This window comes from Lepidochelys olivacea (assembly GCF_965140295.1).
Source record: "Lepidochelys olivacea isolate rLepOli2 genome assembly, chromosome: 11".
Lineage (NCBI taxonomy): Eukaryota > Metazoa > Chordata > Testudines > Cheloniidae > Lepidochelys > Lepidochelys olivacea.
The window spans coordinates 78,784,047-78,810,253 of NC_140421.1; the positions used below are offsets into that span (position 1 = coordinate 78,784,047).

General features: G+C 44.3%; 2 protein-coding genes across 7 annotated transcripts in view; both read right to left on the reverse strand.

The window, feature by feature from the left end:
- The window catches only part of DIP2A (disco interacting protein 2 homolog A), a 246,059-nt gene extending 230,242 nt beyond the window's left edge, over positions 1–15,817 (reverse strand). The window contains exon 1 of one of the 2 annotated variants that reach the window (XM_084644034.1): positions 15,600–15,817. In XM_084644034.1, coding sequence (XP_084500160.1) covers positions 15,600–15,696 — 97 coding nt within the window. In that variant the 5' untranslated portion in view covers positions 15,697–15,817. The remainder of the gene's footprint in view (positions 1–15,599) is intronic. The other variant, XM_084644035.1, reaches the window with a different exon arrangement.
- A 2,179-nt stretch (positions 15,818–17,996) lies between these two features.
- The window catches only part of PCNT (pericentrin), a 233,547-nt gene continuing 225,336 nt past the window's right edge, over positions 17,997–26,207 (reverse strand). For all 5 annotated transcript variants that reach the window (XM_084644031.1, XM_084644033.1, XM_084644030.1 and 2 more), the window contains 4 exons: positions 23,604–23,692; positions 21,961–22,114; positions 20,122–20,249; positions 17,997–18,426 (listed from right to left, as the gene is read on the reverse strand). In XM_084644031.1, the coding sequence (XP_084500157.1) occupies positions 18,386–18,426; positions 20,122–20,249; positions 21,961–22,114; positions 23,604–23,692 (412 nt within the window). In that variant the 3' untranslated portion in view covers positions 17,997–18,385. The remainder of the gene's footprint in view (positions 18,427–20,121; positions 20,250–21,960; positions 22,115–23,603; positions 23,693–26,207) is intronic.

Sequence of the window (26,207 nt, forward strand, 5' to 3'; positions counted from 1 at the left end):
TCCCTTTTTTTTCTCCACCAGCTGCATGTGTTTCAATGATCACAGGATCTTCTCCTTCCCAGAGGCTAGTGAAGATTAGAAAGAAAAAAAAACGCACTCGTGATGAAATGTTCTCTGAGCTCATGCTGTCCTCCCACACTGACAGAGCACAGACGAATGCGTGGAGGCAAATAATGTCAGAGCGCAGGAAAGCACAAAATGACCGGGAGGAGAGGTGGCGGGCTGAAGACAGGGCTGAAGCTTATATGTGTTGGCAGCATGATGAGAGGAGGCAGGATTCAATGCTGAGGCTGCTGGAGGACCAAACCAGTATGCTCCAGTGTACGGTTGAGCTGCAGCAAAGGCAGCTGGAGCACAGACTGCCGCTACAGCCCCTGTGTAACCAACCGCCCTCCTCCCCAAGTTCCATAGCCTCCACACCCAGACGCCCAAGAACGCGGTGGGGGGGCCACCGGCCAACCAGCCACTCCACCACAGAGGATTGCCCCAAAAAAAGAAGGCTGGCATTCAAGAAATTTTAAAGTTGTAAACTTTTAAAGTGCTGTGTGGCATTTTCCTTCCCTCCTCCACCACCCCTCCTGGGCTACTTCAGTAGTCATCCCCCTATTTGTGTGATGAATGAATAAAGAATGCATGAATGTGAACCAACAATGACTTTATTGCCTCTGCAAGCGGTGATCGAAGGGAGGAGGGGAGGGTGGTTAGCTTACAGGGAAGTAGAGTGAACCAAGGGGCGGGGTGGTTCATCAAGGAGAAACAAACAGAACTTTCACACCGTAGCCTGGCCAGTCATGAAATTGGTTTTCAAAGCTTCTCTGATGCGTACCGCGCACTCCTGTGCTCTTCTAACCGCCCTGGTGTCTGGCTGCATGTAACCAGCAGCCAGGCGATTTGCCTCAACCTCCCACCCCGCCATAAACGTCTCCCCCTTACTCTCACAGATATTGTGGAGCACACAGCAAGCAGTAATAACAGTGGGAATATTGGTTTCGCTGAGGTCTAAGCAAGTCAGTAAACTGCGCCAGCGCGCCTTTAAACATCCAAATGCATATTCTACCACCAGTCTGCACTTTCTCAGCCTGTAGTTGAACAGCTCCTGACTACTGTCCAGGCTGCCTGTGTACGGCTTCATGAGCCATGGCATTAAGGGGTAGGCTGCGTCCCCAAGGATACATATAGGCATTTCAACATCCCCAACAGTTATTTTCTGGTCTGGGAATAAAGTCCCTTCCTGCAGCTTTTGAAACAGACCGGAGTTCCTGAAGATGTGAGCGTCATGTACCTTTCCCAGCCATCCCACGTTGATGTTGGTGAAACGTCCCTTGTGATCCACCAGAGCTTGCAGCACTATTGCAGTTTATGTACTCGTCGGCTTGATGCTCCGGTGCCAAGATAGGGATATAGGTTAAGTCTATGGCCCCACCACAGTTAGGGAATCCCATTACAGCAAAGCCATCCGCTATGACCTGCGCATTTCCCAGGGTCACTACCCTTGATATCAGCAGATCTTTGATTGCGTGGGCTACTTGCATCACAGCAGCCCCCATAGTAGATTTGCCCACTCCAAATTGATTACCAACTGACCGGTAGCTGTCTGGCGTTGCAGGCTTCCACAGGGCTATCGCCACTCGCTTCTCAACTGTGAGGGCTGCTCTCATCTTGGTATTCATGCGCTTCAGGGCAGGGGAAAGCAAGTCACAAAGTTCCATGAAAGTGCCCTTACGCATGCAAAAGTTTCGCAGCCACTGGGAATCGTCCCAGACCTGCAACACTATGCGGTCCCACCAGTCTGTGCTTGTTTCCTGAGCCAAGAATCGGCGTTCCACAGCATGAACCTGCCCCATTAGCACCATGATGCATGCATTGGCAGGGCCCATGCTTTCAGAGAAATCTGTGTCCATGTCCTGATCACTCACGTGACCGCGCTGACGTCGCCTCCTCACCCAGTATCGCTCTGCCAGGTTCTGGTGCTGCATATACTGCTGGATAATGCGTGTGGTGTTTGATGTGCTCCTAATTGCCAAAGTGAGCTGAGCGGCCTCCATGCTTGCCTTGGTATGGCGTCCGCACAGAAAAAAGGCGCGCAATGATTGTCTGCCATTGCTCTGACGCAGGGAGGGGCGACTGACGACACGGCTTACAGGGTTGGCTTCAGGGAGCTAAAATCAACAAAGGCGGTGGCTTTACATCAAGGAGTATTTCAGGCAGGACTTCACGGAGGGTTCCAATAAGAAATGGTGCACCTAAGTTATTGTTCTTATTGGAACAAGGAAGTTAGTCTGGCCTCTGATTGATACATGGCTAGATTTACCTCGCTGCACCTTCTCTGTGAGTGACTGCAGTGTGACCTAGAGGAATGAGTCCCCTAGACGGGGGAGGGGAGGGGAAGCAAATGAGTACAAAACAAATCTGGTCTATTTCTTGTTTTGATCCACTCCATCTATCTTTTACATCTTTGGCTGGCAGCAGACGGTGCAGAAGGACTGCATGCCATCCACATCTCAGGGCTGCTCGGCAGAAGATGGTACAATACAACTGCTAGCCATCCTCATCTCTCTTGCCTGCCTGGCAGAAGACGGTACAATACGACTGCTAGCAATCCATATTGCCTGCCTACTCACCATAAGATGGTTCAATAGGACTGACTGCAGGACTAAAGAGAATGACTTGATCAAGTCACTCCAAATTTAGTCCCTGCGCCCATGTCTGCCCAGGCGCTCCTGGCCGATGTGGCCAGGAGCACCTCGGACATGACGATGACGGCTACTAGTCCTATTGCACCATCTGCTGCCACAAAGCAATGGGTTGCTGCTACTGTGTAGCAATGCAGTACCGTGTCTGCCAGCACCCAGGAGACATACGGTGACGGTTACCTGAGCGGGCTCCATGCTTGCCGTGGTATGGCGTCTGCACAGGTAACTCAGGAAAAAAGGCGCGTAACAATTGTCTGCCCTTGCTTGCACGGAGGGAGGGAGGGAATGGGGGCCTGACGATATGTACCCAGAACCACCCGCAACAATGTTTTAGCCCCATCAGGCACTGGGATCTCAACCCAGAATTCCAATGGGCAACGGAGACTGCGGGAACTGTGGGGTAGCTACCCACAGTGCAACACTCTGGAAGTCGACTCTAGCCTCGGTACTGTGGAAGCACTCCGCTGAGTGAATGCACTTAATGCACTTAGAGCATTTTCTGTGGGGACACACACACTCGAATATATAAAACCAATTTCTAAAAACCCAACTTCTATAAATTCGACCTAATTTCGTAGTGTAGACATACCCTAAGGTGCCACAAGTAATCCTTTTCTTTGTACAGCTAAAGAGGCCACTGCCCTCAAATGGAAGGTCCTTAATTGTTACCTGTCTGGACATCCTTAGGGAAAGCTGAGGACTGGAGCCATGACGACCGCCGCACTGTTACTGCAAAGGCCACTCTGTGGCATCGAGTCAGACACTTCCAGCACAGCCTGCAGAGATGTTCTAAGCTGTCAGTTGACCCTCAGCCATGATTAGCCACAAAATTAGACAGTTTGTACCAGTTCAAGAAGTCAAATTTAGAGAATGGCAGTTGGTACTTTGCTACCCTTATTTTCAGATTCATGCATGAATAGATCTTTCAGCCAAAAAAATGCAATTTTCTGGGAGGCTTTTCCCTGGTTGTGATTTCAGGAGACCTTGCTTCTTTGTCCTCTGCTGTTCTGCTTGCACAGCCGGAGAGGCAGGTGCAGGATGTCAATACAAATATCCAACCCGCTCTGAAGGGACTTCCTCACTTCTGTCCATTCTCCTGGAGGTGGCAGAGACAGAAGCAGGTGGATTTGGAAGGTTCAGCAGACTGTCACTTATCAGCATGGCTAATCTCCCTGGAGTTGCAGAATGAAGTATACCCCAAAGTATCTATTTCTCTTGTATTCAAGGGGAATGTACAAGGTTTCTGCCATGCATTTTTATTAAGTCTTGGAAAACCTCGAATTCATCTGCAGAAGATACTACAGCCACACCCAGATGGTCCTGCTCTGGAAAATACTGCTCCTCTCCAATCTCCTTCTCTTGCCTCTGCAGCAGCTGTGGATGGAGTTGAGTAGTCTGGGAAGGCTGCATGTCTCCTATGCCCTGACACAGTGCAACATGCTGGCTTCCTGGAGGAGGGCTGAACAGCCCAAGGGGTCTAGTACGGCCCGGGCTGATACGGATACTGCAGCAAAGAACACATGGAGGGACACCAGGTGCGGTGATCTCTATGAACGTCTTTGCCTCTTCCTCGCTTCCCTCACCAATTATTCTCTTAAGTCTCTCCCTGACTGTCAATGACCTACCTACCCAGAGCAGAGATGGAGGACAAGTAGGAGATTTTTCCCTGCTGTTTTCAGGGGAAGAGAAGGAAAAGAATCATACCTCCTTTGAGAGAGGGGCAGTGCTACCAGGAGTACTATGCCTGTGAACTGGTGAGGTTCATATGCAGGACACTCTTCTGGCCAGGCAAGTAGGTCAGCACGGGCGACTCAGATATCAAGGAGACAGTCAGTACCATGGTGATGGATACCGCCACCATAAAAGGATGTAGTCAGTGCAGAAGTGCTGGGCATCAAGGTACTCTGTGTCACGGTCAGTACAGCGGTTCCTAGGCTTAGACAGTACAGCCTGAGCTGCCTCAGACATCAGCACAGAGACACTGGAATGAATCCTCTCTGTCTTATCCTTCGCTCACCAAGCCCAAGTGTTATGGTGACTCATGCCTCGTGCTAGATGCCAGGAAAGATTACTTGGAACGGGGATCGTCTCTGGAGCAGCTCTCCTTCCTGCCACTGAGACACACCAACACTGACCCAGTAGCAGATGAATGAGGCCTCAGAGGAAGCAGCTCAAGAGCTTAGAGTGGAGTTGTAGCTCACTGGGGCACTGAGGGAGATGGACTGACCCACAGATTGAGGCTTTGCCAAAGATCTGCCAGAGTCTGAGGAGACTTGCATCAACTTCTCTGGCAGGAAAACTTTCAGCCTCACCTCCCTTGCTCTCCGGGTGCACTTAGACAAAGAATGGCACATGGAACTACATTCCAGAAGGCAGCCCCCCAAGACATATGAGGCACCTAAAGTGTCCATGGTTGATTGGCACAGCAGAGTCACATGGTGACTTAGTTTAATTTTCAATTAGCCTGGAGACATACATACACACCCACACCCACACAGGGAGTATTAGAATCATGGTAGAAGTTAACTATGAAACACATTTCATTTTATTTAGATGTCAACAGGCAAAAGAAAAACTAAAACCAAAACTACACACTACTATACCAATCTAATAAATTAAACTGCACACTGCACAAGAGCAACAGACACCGCCAGGGGTCCGGTCTTGCAGTCGTGAGTGGTAAAAAGGAAATGAGTAGCGCTTGGGCCCTCTTTACCTTTATGCCCTTGGGGGTGAGAAAAAGGGTACCTAGAGCATAAGCACGGCCCCAACAGAAGACAGCGAGACAAGGCTCTTCGGGTTATCGTCCACACATATTCCCCTCTTGGTGAACATGTATCCCATGCACTCGAGACTGTTCTTTCCTGGCTAGCCATGCGCCAAGATGGGAATCCGTGTGGATGATCACTCAGAAGACCCATGGCTCGCTCTTCCTCTTCTTCAGTGAATCCTTTACTTTGAATTACTTGAATTAGGAGTCTCTCTTTCTCTACCCAGGATATAATTTCTATAGCTTTTATGGGGAGCTTTGAACTTCTCATTACTCCCTGGATTTTGTTCAGACATACGACTGGTGGTGCTGTCAGAGTCAGTCAAAAATGGTGGACTCTGAAATTCTGGAAAATGGTAAAGCGTTAGTGGCACATTTCAGAGGTTGAAGTTTTCCTTTTCCTCAATAAGCAACCATAACCACTATGGAGAGGTAAGCAAAGGTGAAAGGGTGTCTGAAGCCTTACACCTACTCAAAGATTCAGTCAAAGGATTTGAACAAAGGTGTCCACTCCCAAAAGACCTGACACAAAAGCCTGCTGTCAGGTAAACACAAAACAGAAACCTAACCATAAAGGAAGAACTACTTGAATTGATAGGGCTGTAGGCGACAATACTTAACTACTGTCTTATTTGTATTTTAAAAAGTTGTGTAAATTTTGCTTAATTTCTGAAAATGTTAAATTAAAAAACTACTGTATTAATTCCTCTCCAACAGAAGCACATATTTTTGTAAAACAAAAAGCCAAACATGATTAACTAGCATGCAATCTTGAAAATACTTACCGTAAATCTTGTCTGTGTCTGACAGTACTATGATTTCCCCCTACTCTTTCCTTAATGCGCACTCCTTATTTCAACATTTAGTTGCAAATTTTTACTCTTTCAGAAAAGCCATGTTTCTCTGTGCGTCTCATTGACCCACATGTGGGTGCATTTTATTTTAAACTAACAGGAATTGAGGGGACTACATGGTGAAGTGCCTAGCCACCCATCTGTGGAAAGCTGAATGAGGTATAACATGTAGAGACGTGTTTAACAGTCTCATCCGGTCCCAGTGGGTATTTGGCAACCCCGCAATCACCACCGCACAACTGGCAGTTTCTGTTTGAGGTGCCCAGGACTTGAACAACAGGGATGTGGCTGTTCTAGTTTCAGGCTCTTTGACAGCTTGCACAACACACTTGCCTCTCAAGTTTTAATAGTCTTTCACATTCACTAGTATTACAATTTACTAACAAACGTGTTTTAAAACTATACTTATGAGGAATTGGTAAGCAATAACTTTATTTACACGGTTTAGGTGACGTCACAGCCAGGATAATCTAGTGGAAAAATCAGAAGTAAACTTCATAACCCAGAGAGTCTTGGAGGATTATTAAATTAATCTTACATCTTGCAAGAGGAACATCTTACAGCCCAAAAGTTTTGTAGTGAGTGTTTTGTATTTTAAAGCAGACTAATATACACAAGGCAACAGTTAACAAGAGATACTACTGCTTTGCTAGTAGTCTCACTACAATAAATTCTTGCTAGATTACCAATAAAATACAAACCAAATTGAATTATGCATTCAAGAGTTAAATTTCACTGTGAACACTTGTTATAGTAGAAGTTTATTCACTTGGTTTTTTATCTATATTTATAAATTTATACTGGTTTCAATATATCAAATGCCAATGATAAACAGATAAAAATGAATATGAAGACTTCAGAAATAATTGCTACATTACAGAAATAAACACTACTTGCAAACATATTAATATGCATTGAGATGGCTGTTACTTAAATTTATCTTGTCCAAGTAATAAAAACCTATTAATAAGTGGGCACTGTCCATAAGAACTCTCAGTATTTGATTGAAATTGGAATTATGGAGAAATAGGAACCATCTGATCAAAGGTGGATGGAAAGAGCCTCTATCATAAAGCAAAGGTAAAGACTGGGAACATCCGAAGGTGGAACAGAGCTACCGGCCTAGCAATACACTGTTCTCTAACACAGCTGTGTGTTAAAAGGTTCTGTATCTTTCACTTAACATGTATCCAGGTTCCAAGGGACCTTCTGAGTGATGTGCTACACGGTAGAATATGCAAAACAAACCATGTAAGGAGGGAAACTGAGTAGCATTTAATAAAGCAAACATATAAAGGTATTATTTATCTCAAAGCTCATTCTATAACCTGTTTGATAGAAGTCACTGGGTAATAAAGGATTTCATCTCTTATAATTAAGGCTACGATTAAGTCATGGAGATCATGGAATCCGTGACTTCCACTGACCTTTGAGACATTTTTGCCCCGCAGCTCTCAGCCCCCACTCTGGGGGGGGGGGGGGGAGGACACGGACGACGACGGACAGGGGACCCTACAGCTGCCCAGCTGTGGCAGGCAGTAGGGGCTGGCAGACCCCCCTGCAGCTGCCCAGCCACAGCCGACGGCTGGGGGACTCTGCAGCTACCAGCTGCCTGGGGGTGAAAGGATGTACTGCAGCAGTGGGGGACCAGGGAGTGCCAACAGCAGTGGGTGCTGAACCCAGTTGCCCCTTTTGTCAGGGATATTTTTTGTGAAAATCAGGGACAGGTCACAGGCTTCCGTGAATTTTTGTTTATTGCCTGTGACCTGTCCATGACTTTTACTAATAATATCCGTGACAGAAACGTAGCCTTACTTATAATCTATGGAAATTCACTTGTTCTGAGGAGAACTTTCACATCTCAGGTAAACTCTTTGCCAGGAAGAAAGGGAGGCTGAAGTAGACAAACTGACCAATAATATAATACACAAAAGTCTAATTAGAATCTTCTCTGAGAAGATAACTACCAACTACATCTTTGATTATCATACACGTTGTAAGGAGAGTGATCACTTACATAAGCTATTACCAGCAGGAGAGTGGGGTGGGGGGAGAGAAAACCTTTTGTAGTGATAAACACCCATTTTTTCGTGATTTGTGTGTATAAAAACAAACATCTTCTGTATTTTCCACAGTATGCATCCGATGAAGTGAGCTGTAGCTCACGAAAGCTTATGCTCAAATAAATTGGTTAGTCTCTAAGGTGCCACAAGTACTCCTTTTCTTTTTGCGAATACAGACTAACATGGCTGTTACTCTGAAATACATCTTTACGGATAATCATGTAAGAACACATGGGAAAAGAGGGAAATATATTTGCCTACTTTAATGAAATTGTGACTCAAGTTATCACCTAATTTCAAACTACGAACTGCTACAAAATTGAACTGATGGAAAAAAAATAATTTCCATGTACCAAATCTGTCATCTCCAAGAAAATCATGCAGTCAGAAAGAACAGAACAAATGTCATCTGTCTACTCATTTCAACATCCACAACAGGAATGCCATAATTCTGCTAGAGAAGTCCCCAAACCCAGACCTTTTTCTGCAAAATGCAGAGATATAACTCTTACTTGCATGCTGATAACATGGCCATATCCCCCCCACACAGTGGTCTCCCAAGGAACTAACATCTACTAGAAACAAACTACAGTATCCTAATGTAACACGTCACAGAAAAAATAAAAATTCAAACAACCACAGATTTTTAGAAAGAGAAATTGAGCTCACCTGAAATCACACATTGACTGTAAGAAGTTTGTCAGCTCTAACAACTGTCAAAGACAACAACCCACAACCTGTTCCAACAGGGTGCATCCATATAGAAACCAAAGGTGTTTCCCTCTGCCACTGAATGTTGTCACCCCAACAATCAATTGAAACATCTGGTTGTCCAGGAAGATTAATTTTTTTGATTGAGGAAACAATGTTTTTCTCTATGTATTTCTCCAGTGTAGGCAATGCCTGAGAGCAGCAAAAAATAACCCACTTCCAGATCTCTTGTATCAAGAAAGGAGTGAAGCTGCTCCAAGTAGTGGAAAAGGGCTGCTTGCCACTTCCCAGAAGACATCTCTAGATGATGGTCTGGGAATTCCAACACTGCTTTTGTTGGGGTAAGGTTTTGAGGGCCTCAAAGCTTTTCTTTCCCATCCAAGTAGGAGGGTTGTTGCTGGAAGACAATTATCAGTGTGGCCAGAGTGTTTCTATGGGGAAGTATCTGTCATGAAAAGTTATAGAGAATGATCCCAGGGAAACCAGGAAAATAGAAAAGGCCCTGGGAAGGGTGGAAACCAGAGTCCTCTAGTCGTTTTTACGTTTTTGTTTTTTGTATGTGTGAAAGAAAATAAGAGATTACTGTATAGAGGTGGAGCTTTTAAATATACAGTAGCAGTAATTAAAAAAAATCATTAAATACATATCTTCAGATATATAATGTACTATTCCTTTAGTGTATGCACAGAGTTTCAGAGCATACACTGTGTTAGCATATTGGTACACTTGGTCATAAAACCACTGTTTGTATTAAAAACCCAACAAGAAACAAAATTTTATCAACCTCCATTAGTTTTTTAAAATATTTTTTAAACATTCTACATAATCCCAACAGATTCAGCACCTCCGGCAGAGGGCTTTAAAAGTGAATTTCAGAGCAAAAACAAAAAATTGTTTAGTAATCTTTAGTGCTGTTTTACAGTACATAAAAATAGCCTTGAACTTTAAAAAAATGTAACTATCAAGATTATCAAGGCCTCCTTTCCCCCTTTTTGCTGAATGACTGACAAAATCTTTGGAGGACGTGAATAATGACATCCAAGGCCCAAACCCTAGCTGCATCTCCTTTTCCCTGGTCATAACTGAGGCTGAAAGATGTCCAGTTTTACAGTCTAAAATCCACACTCCCACTCCCCTCAGTTGGTGAAAAAGGGAACTGCAGAACAACTTACACTATTCCTGTCCTCAGAATGGCTTGACAAGGTTCTCCAGAATAGAGAGGAAGTGTGGATCTGATAATCCTGATATTTGTAACACAAGTGGAGAAAAGGGTTTAAATACAAAATCTTGACACATCACAAAGAAGCAACTTAGTAAAATTTTTGCTTTGCAGTTCACCTACCATTATTCCACAGAAAGGAGAAGTTAAGTGTCAGTCTTAAAATGTTACTAGAATCTTATAAGTAGGACCCTACCAAATTCACAGTCCACTATACTCAATTTCATGGGCAAAGGATTTGAAAATTGGTAAATTTCACATTTTCAGATGTTTAAATCTGAAATTCCAGGGTGCTGTAACCGTGGGGGTCCTGACCCAAAAGGGGATTGTAGGACAGGGGGGTGTTGCAAACCTGTTGTAGGGAGGTCGTGGGATTGTCACCCTCACTTCTGGACTCTGAAGGAAGCAACCGCAGAGCTTCCTACAGACGCAGGAGGTTCCTGGAGGTGAGTTTTATTTAATTTTTGCATATAAGATGTAATTTGCCTATTTAGAGTGGCCTTTTAATGGACAAACATTTAATAGTGATGTTATTAGTCTCCTTTCGTTTCTCTCCACACCTTTAAAATTATCAGCATTTCCACAGCACCCACTGTAGTAATATCTTGTTGAAAAACAGGGGAAAATCTGATTTGTTAAGCCATCTTCATATGAAATTGATTAAATAAATGTTATAGCCAATCAAGAGGAAATACATAAATATATGAACTTTGTCTGGGAAAAAAATGTGTAATTTCATACTACCATAAATTAGTGAAAAATAGCATTATGTATAATTCCTATTTGTGACTTTTAAAATGTTAAGTGGTACGTAATATAAGAGGACTCAATTTTAACAGTCACTGTCCTATTTTTGTTAGGTATTTCAGAACAGAAGCCAACACAGCTCCACTTTGTAATACTCATTTAGTAAGTGCAGCTACAAAATCAAGCATACCAGCTTAGTAGGTTATGTAAGCAAAATTAAATAATTTGACTACAAATGTGTTACCTCATTTTGTATAAGCGTGCCCTGTACTTCCATCTCTAATCACTGTTCTCATGCTGTCAGTACAATGGTCACAATTCAAATAATATTGAAACATCTACAAAGTGCAGGCTTTTCTATTTTAAAAAATGAACCAAATATTCCATATTCAACCAACCACTGAGTGTCTTTTTCTTATGAAATCCATTTTAGAATTAATTTTTACAAGTGTCAATTATGATGTACGTAAACCAGACGAGGCTGTAGGAGTTAACTGCATATGCATTCAAGAAACTACTGACAACTATTATGAAGGTTTGAAGGATTCGGTTTTTATCAGTAAATGTTGATTTCACCATAAACACACACAGATAAAGAAACTGTTCCATTGATGATAATTGAAATGACCAGATAAGGAAAAAGAAAAATGCTGCTTGAGAACTTAAGAGTTTGATTTAAGGATACTTTCTTTGTATGTTGTGATATGTGAAGTTGACAATTTGTGGTTTAAACGTTATGGAGCTTTAACTTTTTGAATCTCACGTCTACTGTCATTAAATTATCGTCTGACGCCCTCTCTAATTTCCCACAACTGTGAAAATTTAAATTGATAAAAATAAAAATAATGCTTAAAACTCATAACTTTGGGCAACTTAATATTTAAAATCAATAAACATTTTAAAATACTTAGAAAGAAACACCACATTGTCCATCGAAATGATAAAATAAAAATTGAATTTTGCCAAGCCTAGCTATTCTTAATAAATGAAAAGCAGATGTTAACTTAGTGTTACATTAAACTGCTTAGGTTCAGCATCTTTCCAACGATGAAAGTACTGCAAAAAGAGTAAAAGAGTATTTTCAGACCATATTCATACAGTAGAACCTCAAAGATACGAACACCAGAGTTACAGACTGACCAGTCAACCGGGCACCACGGGGACCTGGCAGTAACCAACCAGGCAGCAGCAGAGATTTTTTTTTAAAAGCAAGCACTGTAATGTGCCTGTCTTGCATCTTAAAGGTAGGTACATCTGGGCTGCCCGTCCCCACCCCATCCCCAGGGCAACCACTTACAGCAAGATGCTGGGACTACCAGCCCCAGGCAGCCAGAGCCAGCAGAGCAGGGGTCTGCGCAGCTTTCACCCCCCATTCCCCCTCCCCGCACCAGGAGGGGGACAAGCTGTTTACACACACACACACACACCCCTACCTTCCAGGAGAGGGACAAGCTTGCAAACCAGGGCTGAGTAGGGAGCACAGCAGCTGTTGAATCCAGGCCTGGAGTATCAGCTGCTGGATCTGATTTACTTGGGGATTAACCTGCTTTGAGCAGGGGATTGGACTAGATGACCTCCCGAGGTACCTTCCAACCCTAATATTCTATGATTTGGAGCCTGAATTATGCTTTGCTAAGAGTTACGAACATTTCAGAGTTACGAACAACCTCCATTCCCGAGGTGTCTAACTCTGAGGTTCTACTGTACCTGCTATACTGGAATACGTTGTATAAAAAATTGTGGCTAACTGACAATTCTCAGTTAAATGCACTTACACAACATGTAATGTTTATGACTGTACTGCTGTCATATTGCCCCACAGCATACAACAGATCTCCAAATCATCAACATTCAACAGGATAGTGAATGTGACATCTACACTCAGTAAAAGCAGGAGCTGATAACCAGACATTTTCCACAAACACCAATCACAATGAAAGTCTTCACAACTACAGAGGTGTAAAACAAGAAAACTGTATCAATTTTAGACAAGTTAAAATCAATGTCTCACCATAGCTGAGTTTGAAGGAGAAATAAGTTAAGAGATTGCTGATAGTAATTATTTGTACTACAGTAGCACAGAGGTTCTCAAACTGTGCTCTGCGGACCACTCCATTGAGGTGGGTCATGGATAATTCCCTCTTAGGTGTGCACCTTGGCAGCCACACAAAAGAATGAAGGGCCACCCATCTCGTGCAGGGCTGCAGCAGACAGAGAAAGAGGCAACTTTCCCCAGCTCCAGGGTGCGGCTGCCAGGGAGAGACAGCCATCCTCCCCAGCCCAGGGGCTGCCGCAGCAGGGGAGAGAGGGCACATCCATCACATTAGAAAGGTAAGACTACTGATATTAAAATATGAGTTGTGTGCTTTTATTTGTAGAACAAAAATACATTTATTATTATTAAGGTTTTTTTATATAGCGCTTTTTATCCAAAGCGCTTTACAATAGTTAGCTAATGGTACAAACAACATTTGGAAAGATCATTAAGCGGTCCACTGAGATAGTCAGCAATTTTCACGTGGTCCGCAAAAAAAAAGGTTTGAGAACCACTGCAGTAGCACATAGATACCCCAATTGGTATCAGAGCCCAATTGTACTAGATGCTATAGAAATATATAATACAGACCCTTCCTGCCCTTACGAGCTTTCAATCTAAACAGACAAAATAAAGGCTATAAGAAAGGAAGTATTATATCCATTTTACAGATGGTGAAACGAGGCACAGAAAGATCAAATGACTTGCCTAAGGTCACACAGGAAATCTGTGGCAGAGCCAAAAACTGAACCCAGGTCTCCGAAGTCCTAGGCCGACTCCAGATTGAAGTTCTGCCACCAACGTAGCTACTCCAATACCCAGTGTAGCTTATCCATCACCTTGCAGTCATGCTTACCCCAGTGCACCATGTCTATACTATAGGTTGGCCCCTGTGCAACTATACCAATTCTATACTATTCCACCAGTGGATCAAAAACCCTAGCGTAGACATGGCTTTGAGCAGAGGGGTGACTCATATCACAAAGAAGATAACAAAAACACATGCAAAATTAAAAGAATTACAATTTTACCAAACGTTCTAATGGCAATTTAAAAGAATGCACAATGCATTCAGTTCAAGTTGAGAGGTTACACTACTTCCTCTTGTAAAAACAGCAAGGCTCTCTGCTTCACTCTGAAACCCATACTTTTAACACTTCTTAGCTGAACAGGTGTGGAGACAAAAAACCTTTTAAAGCTATAAACACTCCAGAAAAACTGGAACGCCTTCTTGGCCCAAGACACCAGGATCCCTACTTCTACTCAGTCTTCCAACTTATTATAGTTATAAAAAAAACCTTCCAAAAATAAACTGACGCAGTGTTCTCTTCCCAAGTCTCCAGCAAGCAGATCACTCCAGAACCTCTGCTGTTGCTCCTAACTACATCAAGGCTTAGCAGAAGGAAAATGATCATTTCAGCTGATACTTGCTCAGAAACCCAGCTGTGCAACTCACAGGGGCTGGTGCTGCTCTGGAAAACGGCAGCACCTGAGGCAATTCATGGTGAAGGGCCCGAGAGAGGGGGTAGGGCAGAACAGAACCCCTCCTTCTCATATACACACCCCCTCCTAACTGCCGGGCAACTGAGAGCCACCACCGCCCCCCACACACACTGCACAGCAGTCAGGAGGTGGAGCATTTTTCAGCAAGCAGCTTTGATAGGAAGAGCAGGGCAGAGACATCACTCCCTCCCTGGGAGTGGGGGAGAGAAGAGGGTCTTTCCCCCCTTCCCGCACCAAGAGTCGAGTGAGGGGGGGAGGGAAGCGGCTTCAAATCTGTGAGACGCCTATTAGCTAAAGCCTGGTCCAGAAGACGACGCTGGAGCCCCTGAGCAGAATCCCAGGGGGGCTCGCCGGGGGCGAAGCGGGAGCGGCGTTTCGGCGCGACGCGCCTCGCCTGGGACCCGGCTCTCCCAGGGCGCGGCGCGGCGCAGGGAGAGTCCCTCGCCTCAGGCCACCCAGAGCCGGCGGAGAGTCCCTGGCCCGTTTAAAGTCAAAAGAACTGGACATAAGAAAACGGCGTAAAAGGCCCGACGACGGGCCGGCGCTGCGGAGCGCTGCGAGGCAGAACCGGGCCCAGCGCCTGGCGGGCGCGGGGCGCGGCACCCGGCTGCGGAGCCCTGCGCGAAGCGTCGCCGTGTAGACGGCAGAAACCGCCCGAAACCGGGGTCGGGAAGGGACCGAGGCGGATCTCCTCCTGCGCGGGCGGAGAAAGGGGGCCGGGCCGGGCCGGGCCGGGGGGCGCGCGGGAGTCACGAAGGCAGGAACGGGTCCGGCGAGCGCTGCGGGCTCCCCCGGGCTCTCCTCAGCACCCGGGCCCCGCGCGAGGCCTGGGGCGGCGGCGGACCCCGCACCGCGGGGAGCCAGCGGGAGGCGCCGCGCTGCTGCGGGCCGGGGCGGGGACCGCGCGGCAGCTCTGCGGGCCCGAGCGCAGCCGCCCAAAGGAGCCGGGCCCCCCCCGGGCTCGCACTACCCCCCCCCGGGCCGCCGCCGCCGCCGCCTCTCACCTTCCGACAGCTCCAGCTCCAGCTCGGCCAGGCTCTCGCGCACCTCGGGCGGCAGCGGCACCGCCTCCAGGCAGCAGCCCCCGCGCTCCGCGGCCATGTCCGGCTGCGCGAGCCCCCGCCCGCCGCCGCCGCCGCCGCCTCAGGGCAGCCCCCGGCCCAGACAGGCGCCGCGCCGGCCACTCCCCGCCCCGCGCCGCGCGGCCCCTGCCGCAGCCACCGACGCGTGCACTGCGCAGGGGGCGGGGCCGCGAGCCGGGGGCGGGGCTCCGGGAAGGAAAGGGGCGGGGCTCGGGCCCTGAGCCGGGCGGGGCGGGCGGACTACATCTCCCAGGCTGCCCCGCGCCTGGACCGCGGCTACGCCGGCGGCAGGGAGCGGAGAGGGTGCCGGGAAGTGTAGTCTCCCGGCGCGGGGCCGGAAGCCGTCGAGCCGCAGTGAGCCCCGCCCCGGGGTGGTGCTGGGGGCGCGGCCTCCCCGCCGGAGCAGCCCGGGGCTGCAGGAGGGCTGAGGGCCGGGCCGGCCCCGGCGGCCCCGCTTGCAGCGCAGCCCCACGCTTCGGGGGCCGCATGCAGACGGTGACCGGGATACTGTAACCCATCGGGAGGAGGCAGCCTAAGGGGCAGCTGCGCCTGAACCAGGGGTCTCACCCAGGGGTGCCTGGAGCCCGCGGGGATCTCCCAGGGGAGGCGTCAGCTCAGCTAGAGACGTGCCCAGTGGTACAAGAGGCTACGTGACAACCAGCAGCGAAAGCAGTTCAAACTCAAAATTTCATACACTGACTTGCTCTAGGGGGCTCCATATACCCCCCACTGAAATGCAAGTGCAATATGGATACGGCAAAATGAGACAGTAAGCAGTTTTTCAGTAACAGTACGCTGTGACACTTTCGTATTTTTGTGTCTGATTTTGTAAGCAAGTAGTTTGTAAGTGAAGTGAAACTTGGGGGCATGCAAGGCAAATCGGACTCCTGAAAGCGGTATAGTAGTCTGGAACAAGTGAGAACCAGTGGTCTAAACCTTCCAAGACAGATGGCAATCCAGCCTCCTTTTGAAAGCCTCCAGTGAAGGAGCTTCCCTGATGATCTCCCTAGGCAGTCTGTTCTATGGTCCTACTGTTCAGTTAGGAAGTTCTTCCTGAGATTTAATCTAAATCTGTTTTGCTTAATTTGAACCCATTGCCTCTTGTCCTGCCCTCTGTGGCAAGAGAACTTTTCTCTATCTTCTTTTTGGCAGACTTTCAAGTATTTGAAGACTGCTATCATGTCCCCCCCCTTTAATCTCCTCTTTTCTAAACTAAACATACCCAGTTCCTTCAGCCTTTGCTCATATGGCTTGCATTCCATCCCTTTGATCACCTTTGTTGCTTGCCTCTTCTGGATCCTTTCCAGTTTCTCTACATCCTTCCTATGCATTGGTGACCAAAACTGGAAACAGTACTCCAGTGGAAGCCTAACCACCACCGAGTAGAGGGGTTACGATCACCTCCAGTGACTTGCATGCTATGCCTCTGTTAACACAACCTAAAACTGCATTTGCTTTTTTTGTGGACACTGCTGACACCACAACTCCCAGATCCTTCTCAGCAGTACTACTGCCAAGCCAGTTATTCCCCATTCTGTATTTGTGCATTTGGTTTTTCTTCATTTTATCATCTACAGCCCACTTCTCCAATTTATCAAGATCCCTCTGACTCTTAGCTCTATGCTCCAAAGTGTTTGTAAACACCCACCCACCCTGCTCCTGCAGCTTTGTGTCATCTGCGAATTTCATCTCTATATAACATTAATAAAGATGTTAAACGCCAGACCCAGAACAGATCCCTGTGGAGCCCCACTTGAGCTCTCCCTCCAATCTGACATAATTCCATTAATAATTATTCATTTTTTGCAGTTTAACCAATTATGTATCCACTTAATAATGGTAGTTCCAGCAAGCCAGCATTTCTCCAGTTTAATCATCAGAATGTCATGTAGGACTGTCTCAAAAGCCTTGCTAAAGCCCAGGTATATTATGTCCACCGCATTCCCCTGCATTTGATATCATACCTCTATCCTTTCCCACAGCAAGGATAGGCGGGAAAGAAGCTTCTAAACTAACTCACTCAAACAGCCAATCTCTATTCCACGTGGAACTCAGAAGATGATGGCTTCACATAGTAGTGGTGGTTGGTGAGAGGATCAGGACAGGAGTTACTTTCAATGTTTGAAACCCCAACATGTCAATCCAAAATTTTCAGAATATAATCACAAGATTTATACATGAGTGCTTCTTACTGATGCATATGTAACTGTTTAGTCGATATTAATGACCTTACTTGCACATGAAAATCTTGAGCAGCTTTACGGTAAGAGCAGCAATTAGATACACAGTGTAGGAACCAAAACCAATACATAGTAAGAATTCGCTAATAAAATGTCATTTTAATAACTTTTTACAAGGAATCCGGCTATACACTTTAGAAAAATAAACATAAAAAAGACACTTTGTGGCTTCCAATACAATGCTGCAGGCACACTTAAGCTGTTACGGTTAACAGTTATTCCACGTAAGTGTGTAAAACATTGTGAGTGAATAGAGACTTCCTCTCAAAGTGTAAATGTACTAAAATTTAATAAACCGATTACATAAAAATCTGATGCAAAAACGTTGCATAGACTCAAACCCCTTTATTCAACTGCACATAAGTGTTGGATTTCCTAGTACTCGGATACACGAGAATACAAAAGCATCCACTTCAGAAGCAAGTAGCAACCTGGAGTTTTCGGTCACAGGTCTGAGAAATGCTCTGATCACTTTATGTTTCTCTGGTGAGGTGGTCCTGGAGTGTTTCCTAAATTTAAATAAAACAACCAATGAATACTGGCAACATACTAGTATTTACATTACCAATTGTCACAGTACAGTTGTGCATTACTTTCTGTGGTGATGTTTGCTTACCACTATGAATTTCATGTTGGCTTTGTTGAAAGAGGTGATCTCTTCCACAATCCACTTAGGAACAATACATACAAGGGACTAAATGGCCTACTAACCTGGAGACCTGGATTCAAGACTAGGTTCCTTTCACAAGCAGCAATGAGCTTGACTGTCTGGTCCTAATCTGATACCTTTTATCAGCAACGAAGTGTGATCTCTCTGGGCTGAAGTGTACATGTTAAAGTTTACTGGAAACTAGAAACCATTTTATTCACAACATTGAGAGATTTTGCTGTGACCTTTTCAAACTATTTCCCACATAAACTAAAAGTGTGATTAATAATTAAAGCAGCATTTCTGAGCCTTCTTCCAATGATAGCCACTTTTCTGAAAAATGTCACTGATTTTGCCAAGGTTCGGTAGTAAACTGTTAAACAAAATATTTGATTCTGTGAGGTGCTATCAAGTTTCTATCACAACATATGGGGTAGGGATAGCTCAGTGGTTTGAGCATTGGCTTGCTAAACCCAGGATTGTGAGTTCAATCCTTGAGGGGGCCATTTAGGGATCTGGGGCAAAAATTGGGGATTGGTCCTGCTTTGAGCAGGGAGTTGGATTAGATGACCTCCTCAGGTCCCTTCCAACCCTGATATTCTATGATTCTATGATATCTGGATTACCTATTCTGCTACCAGGAGTTTCAATAATTATGAAAACCACAGTTTTTTCAAATTCATGGCAACAAGCTCTGGTTGAAATCCTGGCCCAACTGAAGTCAATGTCAAACTTCCATTGACTTCAATGAGGCCAGGATTTCACCCTCAATATATAAAATACATCATCTTCAAGTATAATAGTTTTTTTTCATCTTAATCAGCCTCCTGAAAGTGCTTTGCAAAACTCGGAATTAGAAGCTGATATTAAAATGACCACATCACTAAAGTTAGGAACCATTATATACAGTTAATATCAAACACAGAGTGACATTATTTAGCTTCTAATAACTGGTGAATTACATGATAGCAAGTCCTGGGTTTTCCAATTCAAAATAACTTTTTGTTTAGAAATTTAAGCTATTTAGACTGAGGTTAAAAAGAAAAATGGTTGAAATAGAAAACTGAACCAAAAAAAAAGTTTCCATTCATGAATATTTTCAGGATTGACTTTTTGTCCTGAATCTAGATGGAAAAAATTTTAGAATTCTTAAGCACATTCGACTATTCCATTCCCTACCCAACTATCTGTATAGCTTTTTAGAGAGCTAGTGGGAATGAAGCAACTTCAATTTAAACCCTCCTCTTACATGCTTAATGTCTGACAGTATAAGATGACAGAAAAGAAGAACTTTTATCTTTGAACAGCTCCAGTTAAGAAATCATTTGTCGAAGTGTCATGCTTTGAATCTTTTAAGATACAATCCGTGAAAGCAGCAAAACTTCACTTCAAAGATGCACATTTTAATCTCCCCTCCCACCATGACAAATGCAAAGTTGTTTCTTTTTAAAATGTTCTTCACATTTTGTGACTATTAAGGACAATATGTAGCAGGCTTTTGAAAAAAGAAGACGAGACTTTAGAAAAGTCTGAGGGATGATGATGTTCATTTTACCTGTTTGTGCACCTCCTAATCTCTGCTGGATAACCTCTAAGCGATGGATGTATTCAGTTAATGACCGTTCGGGGTCTTGAGTAGACACTAGTGACTTCTCCGAAGCTGAACTTGTGGATGGATGTAATCTTAAAAAGAAAAAAAAAGAAAAATTAAGCTTCTTCCTTTGTAAAGCTCACAATATACACGCAGAGAAGGTGAGTGAAGCGGTATCTTTTACTGATCAACTTCTGTTGGAGAAAGTGACAAGTTTTCAAACTACACAGAGCTCTTCTTCAGGTGCTAAAGAAGAACTCTGTGTAGCTTGAAAGCTTGTCTGTTTCATCAACAGAAGTTGGTCCAATGAGGTATTACCTCACCCACTCTCTCTCTCTAATAGCCTGGCACCAACATGGCTACACCGCACTGCAATATACACACAGCTAAGGCCAGCCTAAATGTCCTCATGTAGTTAATAATTCAGTGCAAGGGAAACTGAAATTTCAAAAACTGTTGCTGTACCTCTCAGCCCCATTCTGTGTAACAATGTGATGAATGAGGATGCGTGGTGTAATATTTGGAATGGAGTGTGAAAGAAAGTAATATCCTTGTTAAGGGCTGGAAACCTAGGAGTCTCAACCCTGCTGATATCTAAGGCCTTGTCTACACTACCAGGGTAAGCTGACCTAAGTTACACTCCTCCAGCTACGTGAATAACTTAGATCGACCTACTGCAGTGTCTTCACTGCGCTGCGTTAACGGGAAACACTCTCCCGTGGACTTACCTTACTCTTCTGGGGGAGCTGAAGTACCAGAGTCGACCGGAGAGCGCTCTGCCGTTGACTTAGCGGGTCTTCACTAGACCCACTAAATTGACACCTACTGCATCAATTGCAGCAGCATGGATCTCCCTGGTAGTGAAAAGCCCTAAGAGGTAGCCGCCTAGTGGAAGCAGTTGGCAGGAAATGGCTGTAGAAGGCAGCTCAGGTGCTAAATCATAGAATCATAGAATATCAGGGTTGGAAGGGACCTCAGGAGGTCATCTAGCCCAACCCCCTGCTCAAAGCAGGACCAATCCCCAATTTTTGCCCCAGATCCCTAAATGGCCTCCTCAAGGATTGAACTCACAACCCTGGGTTTAGCAGGCCAATGCTCAAACCACTGAGCTATCCCTCCCCCCCTTTTGCTCTGAGAAGTGGTGGGGAGAGCAGAGTTGGAGTGCTGCAAATTCTGTGATGTGCCTCTTAGGGGTACAGCGCAGAATCTCTCCCTTGGTATCTAAGACCCCCTTTGGGACACTGGGATTTGGCCACTGCTCCCTAATATTGAAAAAAACTGCTAAGTTGGAGGTGAGCACGCCCTCCCCCCCTTGCACTTCCCCATATACACACACACCTGAAGCCTGCAGGTGTTTGTTACTAATGAAGCATCATAACATTGTGGCATAGCCATCTCAACTAACACATGCCTTTCACACAAGATTATTGAACTTGCTTCTGTGACGACATGCTAATAAACTTCAATTTGTGAGACACAAATAATGAAAAATTGCCTCTGTAGGGAGGGATCATGAACACAAACATTAGAAGTACTTTGTTTTGTCAAAATAACATCATTAGATTTCATTAAGCAAAATATCTCATACCAAGAAATCAAGCACATACTGTGTTTAAAACCATTCAAAACAAATTGGAAATACAACTATGTTCAGCATCATGAGACAAATGTAATACATTTAATAAATGTAAAGAATCAAATTTCCATTCTTGTTCACCTAATCTCCCAACAATAGGTTATATTCTTATGAAAGATTACTATCTGGCAGAACAAATACAATACATTATGTTATACACTAGGTACCTGTTATGTAACCAGTAAGAGGATTTCGGTGAGTGGCTCACAAATCTAGCAGAACTGGTTCTGTGGCACGATCCAATATCTCGGGTAGGAGGGGAGTTTACATTAACACTTGGGAACTGCTGCTGCCTTAAAACTTCTGTTCTAGCACCAGAAACTGTATTAAACAAGTAATAGTCAACCATGAAATTATGCACAAAGAGCCACAATATGTAACAAAACTAGTGAATGATAGCAAAACAACTTTTATTTTGGTTTTAAAGTCAAAGGCTGAGTCCGTATTTTGAACAATTGTTTTTGACAGTATTTGAAAAGGCCAACATTTTAACGTTTGTAGTAATATAACCACTCCACACATACAACTCTCTGACAAATCATGCACACGCACAGTGTTGAAAGCTACCTTGTGTCTTCTACAGTCATTTTTCATGACTATTTTATTATAACACCAGAGGCACTTTCATTCCCTGTTCCTATTTTCAAGCCTTTAATCCCAAATATTTCTTTCAATCAATTCTAAAATCTCATGCTTGTTCTCCTCTGTATCTACCGTATGGATATAATGCTATAGATAGCGAGCAACACAGACATCCACACTTTTTTTTTTTTTTTTTGATGAGGGAGAGGAGACAGGAGTCCAAGAAATTTCAGTCAGTCAGTCGGATCCATTTGACCATGAAAAACAAATCACAAAAATTGGCTTTTAAGGAAACTGCCGAGATGTTGTTTTGCATTGAGGTAACAAAATTAGTCATGTTTATTTTTTTAAAAAGATTAAAATTTGGGAGGTACCTAGACCTTAATGAGAAATACAAAGCTTGAAAGATATTTGTTGAGGTATAAAAGTGATATAAGTTAAAAATAGTATAAAGAATGAAAAGTAATGTCCCACGTACATCGGGAACTGGAAAATGCACTATATATTTTTTGTTGGTTAAATCTGTATTTAGTTCAATATGCAGTCTAATTTTTTATTAAAAACAATGAATTAATGAAAAATGACATCTGAGATATTATATACACAAGTCCATGTATTAAAATCTGTGGTTCTCATAACACATCTATAAGATTAGGCATGGGAACATAATTGCCAGAATGGATCTGATCTCTAATAGTGGTCAGTAACAGCTGTTTTAGAGGAAAGTTCAAGAAATCCCACAGAAAGCAGTTATGGAATCACCTACCAGCAGGGAAAGACCTTTCCCAATCTCTATTAACTAGCTCATGTCATTCAAAAACTTTTGTTTTTTATTTTTAATATTTACAGTAACAACTGTTATCTGTGTGCACGTCCAGTCTCTGCCTTACTGATATCTTGCGGCAATGAGTTCCACCCACAGGGTGTCTGTGCATGGTATGAAAGATAATTTCCTTTGTTCAGCTTTAAATGCCTTTCATTCTCACTGCCTGTGCCCTTACACAAGGAGAAACAATTAGCTGCTGGAATGATAAATCCTGAATTCCCCAACTATGGTGAGTGGGATCTCAACCGTTAAGTTGGGGGAACTGATGTTGTAATGGCTTTTTGTGATAAAATATCAAACCATTTCACTACTAAAGTCTGTTAGTTACTACTTAAGAAAGACACGTACTATTGCAAAGAAATGTTAATAAACCACAATTATTTGTTCAAAAGAAATCCTCACCTGGGTTATGTCCGATACTGTGAGAAATGTTTTCTCCCTGTGCCCCTTTTCTGTTTACTTTATGCCATTTTTTCACCAAAAACTTTAACCTTGCAAACAATGTAAAGTTTGTATACGGATTAAAAACAGCAGAAAAACAAAAATTCACTTAGTTGAAATATTAAACAAACATATTAAACAATATAAATAACAACCCCAGAAAGGAACTGGGAGCACAAAGATATCCAATTTAAGTCTCCTGGGCATAGGCTTATCAAATAGTTTACTGTGCTAACTGCCCTTCGGATATTTATTAAAATATGGAGTCAAACAAGAAAATTCAGAATTTATAAACTGGTTTTAAAGCAGAGCTTCTCCCTACATTGCACCAAGTTGAGAGAAACATGTCATCCCTTGACTTTAGCAAAGCTTTTGATAGTCTCCCACAGTGTTCTTGCCACCAAGTTAAAGACATGCGGGCTGGATGAATGGACCATAAGGTGGATAGAAAGCTGGCTAGATCATCGGGCTCAACAGATAGTGATCAATGGCTCCATGTCTAGCTGGCAGCCAGTATCAAGCAGAGTGCCCCAAGGGTCGGTCCTCGGGCTGGTTTTGTTCAAGATCTTCATTAATGATCTGGAGGATGGCATGGGCTGCACCCTCAGCAAGTTTGCAGATGACACTAAACTGGGAGGAGTGGTAGATACGCTGGAGGGTAGGGATAGGATACAGAGGGACCTAGACAAATTAGAGGATTGGGCCAAAAGAAATCTGATGAGGTTCAACAAGGACAAGTGCAGAGTCCTGCAGTTAGGACGGAAGAATCCCATGCCCTGCTACAGACTAGGGACCGAGTGGCTAGGCAGCAGTTCTGCAGAAAAGGACCTAGGGGTTACAGGGGACGAGAAGCTGGATATGAGTCAACAGTGTGCCTTGTTGCCAAAAAGGCTAACAGCATTTTGGGCTGTATAAGTAGGAGCATTGCCAGCAGACTGAGGGACATGATCATTCCCCTCTATTTCCCCTCTTTGAGGCCTCATCCAGAGTACCGTGTCCAGTTTTGGGCCCCACACTACAAGAAAAATGTGGAAAAATTGGAAAGAGTCCAGCGGAGGGCAACAAAAATGATTAGGGGGCTGGAGCACATGATTTATGAGAAAAGGCTGAGGGAACTGAGATTATTTAGTCTGCAGAAGAGAAGAACGAGGTGGGATTTCATGTTGCAGTGGGGGAGGTTTAGGTTGGATATTAGGAAAAACTTTTCCACTAGGAAGGTGGTGAAGCACTGGAATGGATTACCGAGGGAGGTGGTGGAATCTCCTTCCTTAGAGGTTTTTAAAGTCAGACTTGACAAAGCCCTGGTCGGGATGATTTAGTTGGGGATTGGTCCTGCTTTGAGCAGGGGGCTGGACTAGATGACCTCCTGAGGTCTCTTCCAACCCTGATATTCTACGATTCTATGAAACGACAGTTATCCCAATTAAAAAAACCCTATCAAGTTTCACCCCCTCTGCCAGTTGTAACAGAATGCAGTGAACACAAACAAGAAAGGTGTAATACTAAGGAACAGGATGAGAACCTATCTTAACATATTCCCTATGAAGACATAAGATGCCATTAGGAGACTTTCACGCAAAGGTTTTCAAGATTCTATACCGGGGCAGGAGGAGACAAAAGGAACAAAAGCATAAACAAGCTTCTTATAGTGAAATCTTAATTTACTTTTTCATTTTAATGTATTTGACATTTTCTCCCTTCCTCCTTTGTGTGTGTGTCTGTCTAAAATGTTTAAAAAAGTCACGTTTGGTGACATACAATATGCAAAGGCAAGTCCCTGGTAACAGAAACCCAGTCCCAAAAGACTGTTCATGTGGCAGTAAGAAAAGGAACAAATAGGGTAATGCAATTATAACACCCTAAAAACACCATCCAATCCCCTCAACAGTTCCTGCTTTCCCTTTGTTTTGTCTCTGAGCAAAGCAGATCCTTCCCTTTCTCCCTCCCTGCTCAGCGTGGGCAGAAGGTTTGTGGCACCTTTCCTCCGTACCCCTTATGAATGCATGATTTTGGAGGATGCCCTCCACTATACTGCAGCCTTTGGGGGCTGTAGGGAGCCCTGGGGCAGCTCCTCATGCTCCACAGGATTGGTCACTGGCTTCCTGCTCCTGCATGTCATCCTGCTGCTGTTGCCATGAAAGCTTCCCTCTCAGGTATAACAAAGTACATCAGCAATTATTAACCTCAACCAATCACACTTTTACCAAGTGAGGGAAAAAGACTCAGGAGGAACCACCTGTTACATTTAGAACAAAATTATTGTTAAATTTAAAAAGTTATATTTCAATGACCTCCAACCAATAGGGAGCTGGGTTTTTCATTTTGAAATTATCTGCTTATTACAGATTGATCCTTTGTGGATAAATCAATGTGACAAGCTTCGTGACGGATGAAAAGTAGACTTGTTGGCAGAACTCAGAGGAATGTACTCATCGCTGATGAAGCATGAATGAGGTCAGATGGAAGGATTAATACTTCAGGCCAATGACTGGTGATACAATAGTCTCCTATGGGTTAGGATACACCCAGTGAGCCCAGACAGAGGGGACATTGCCTGAATGGGTC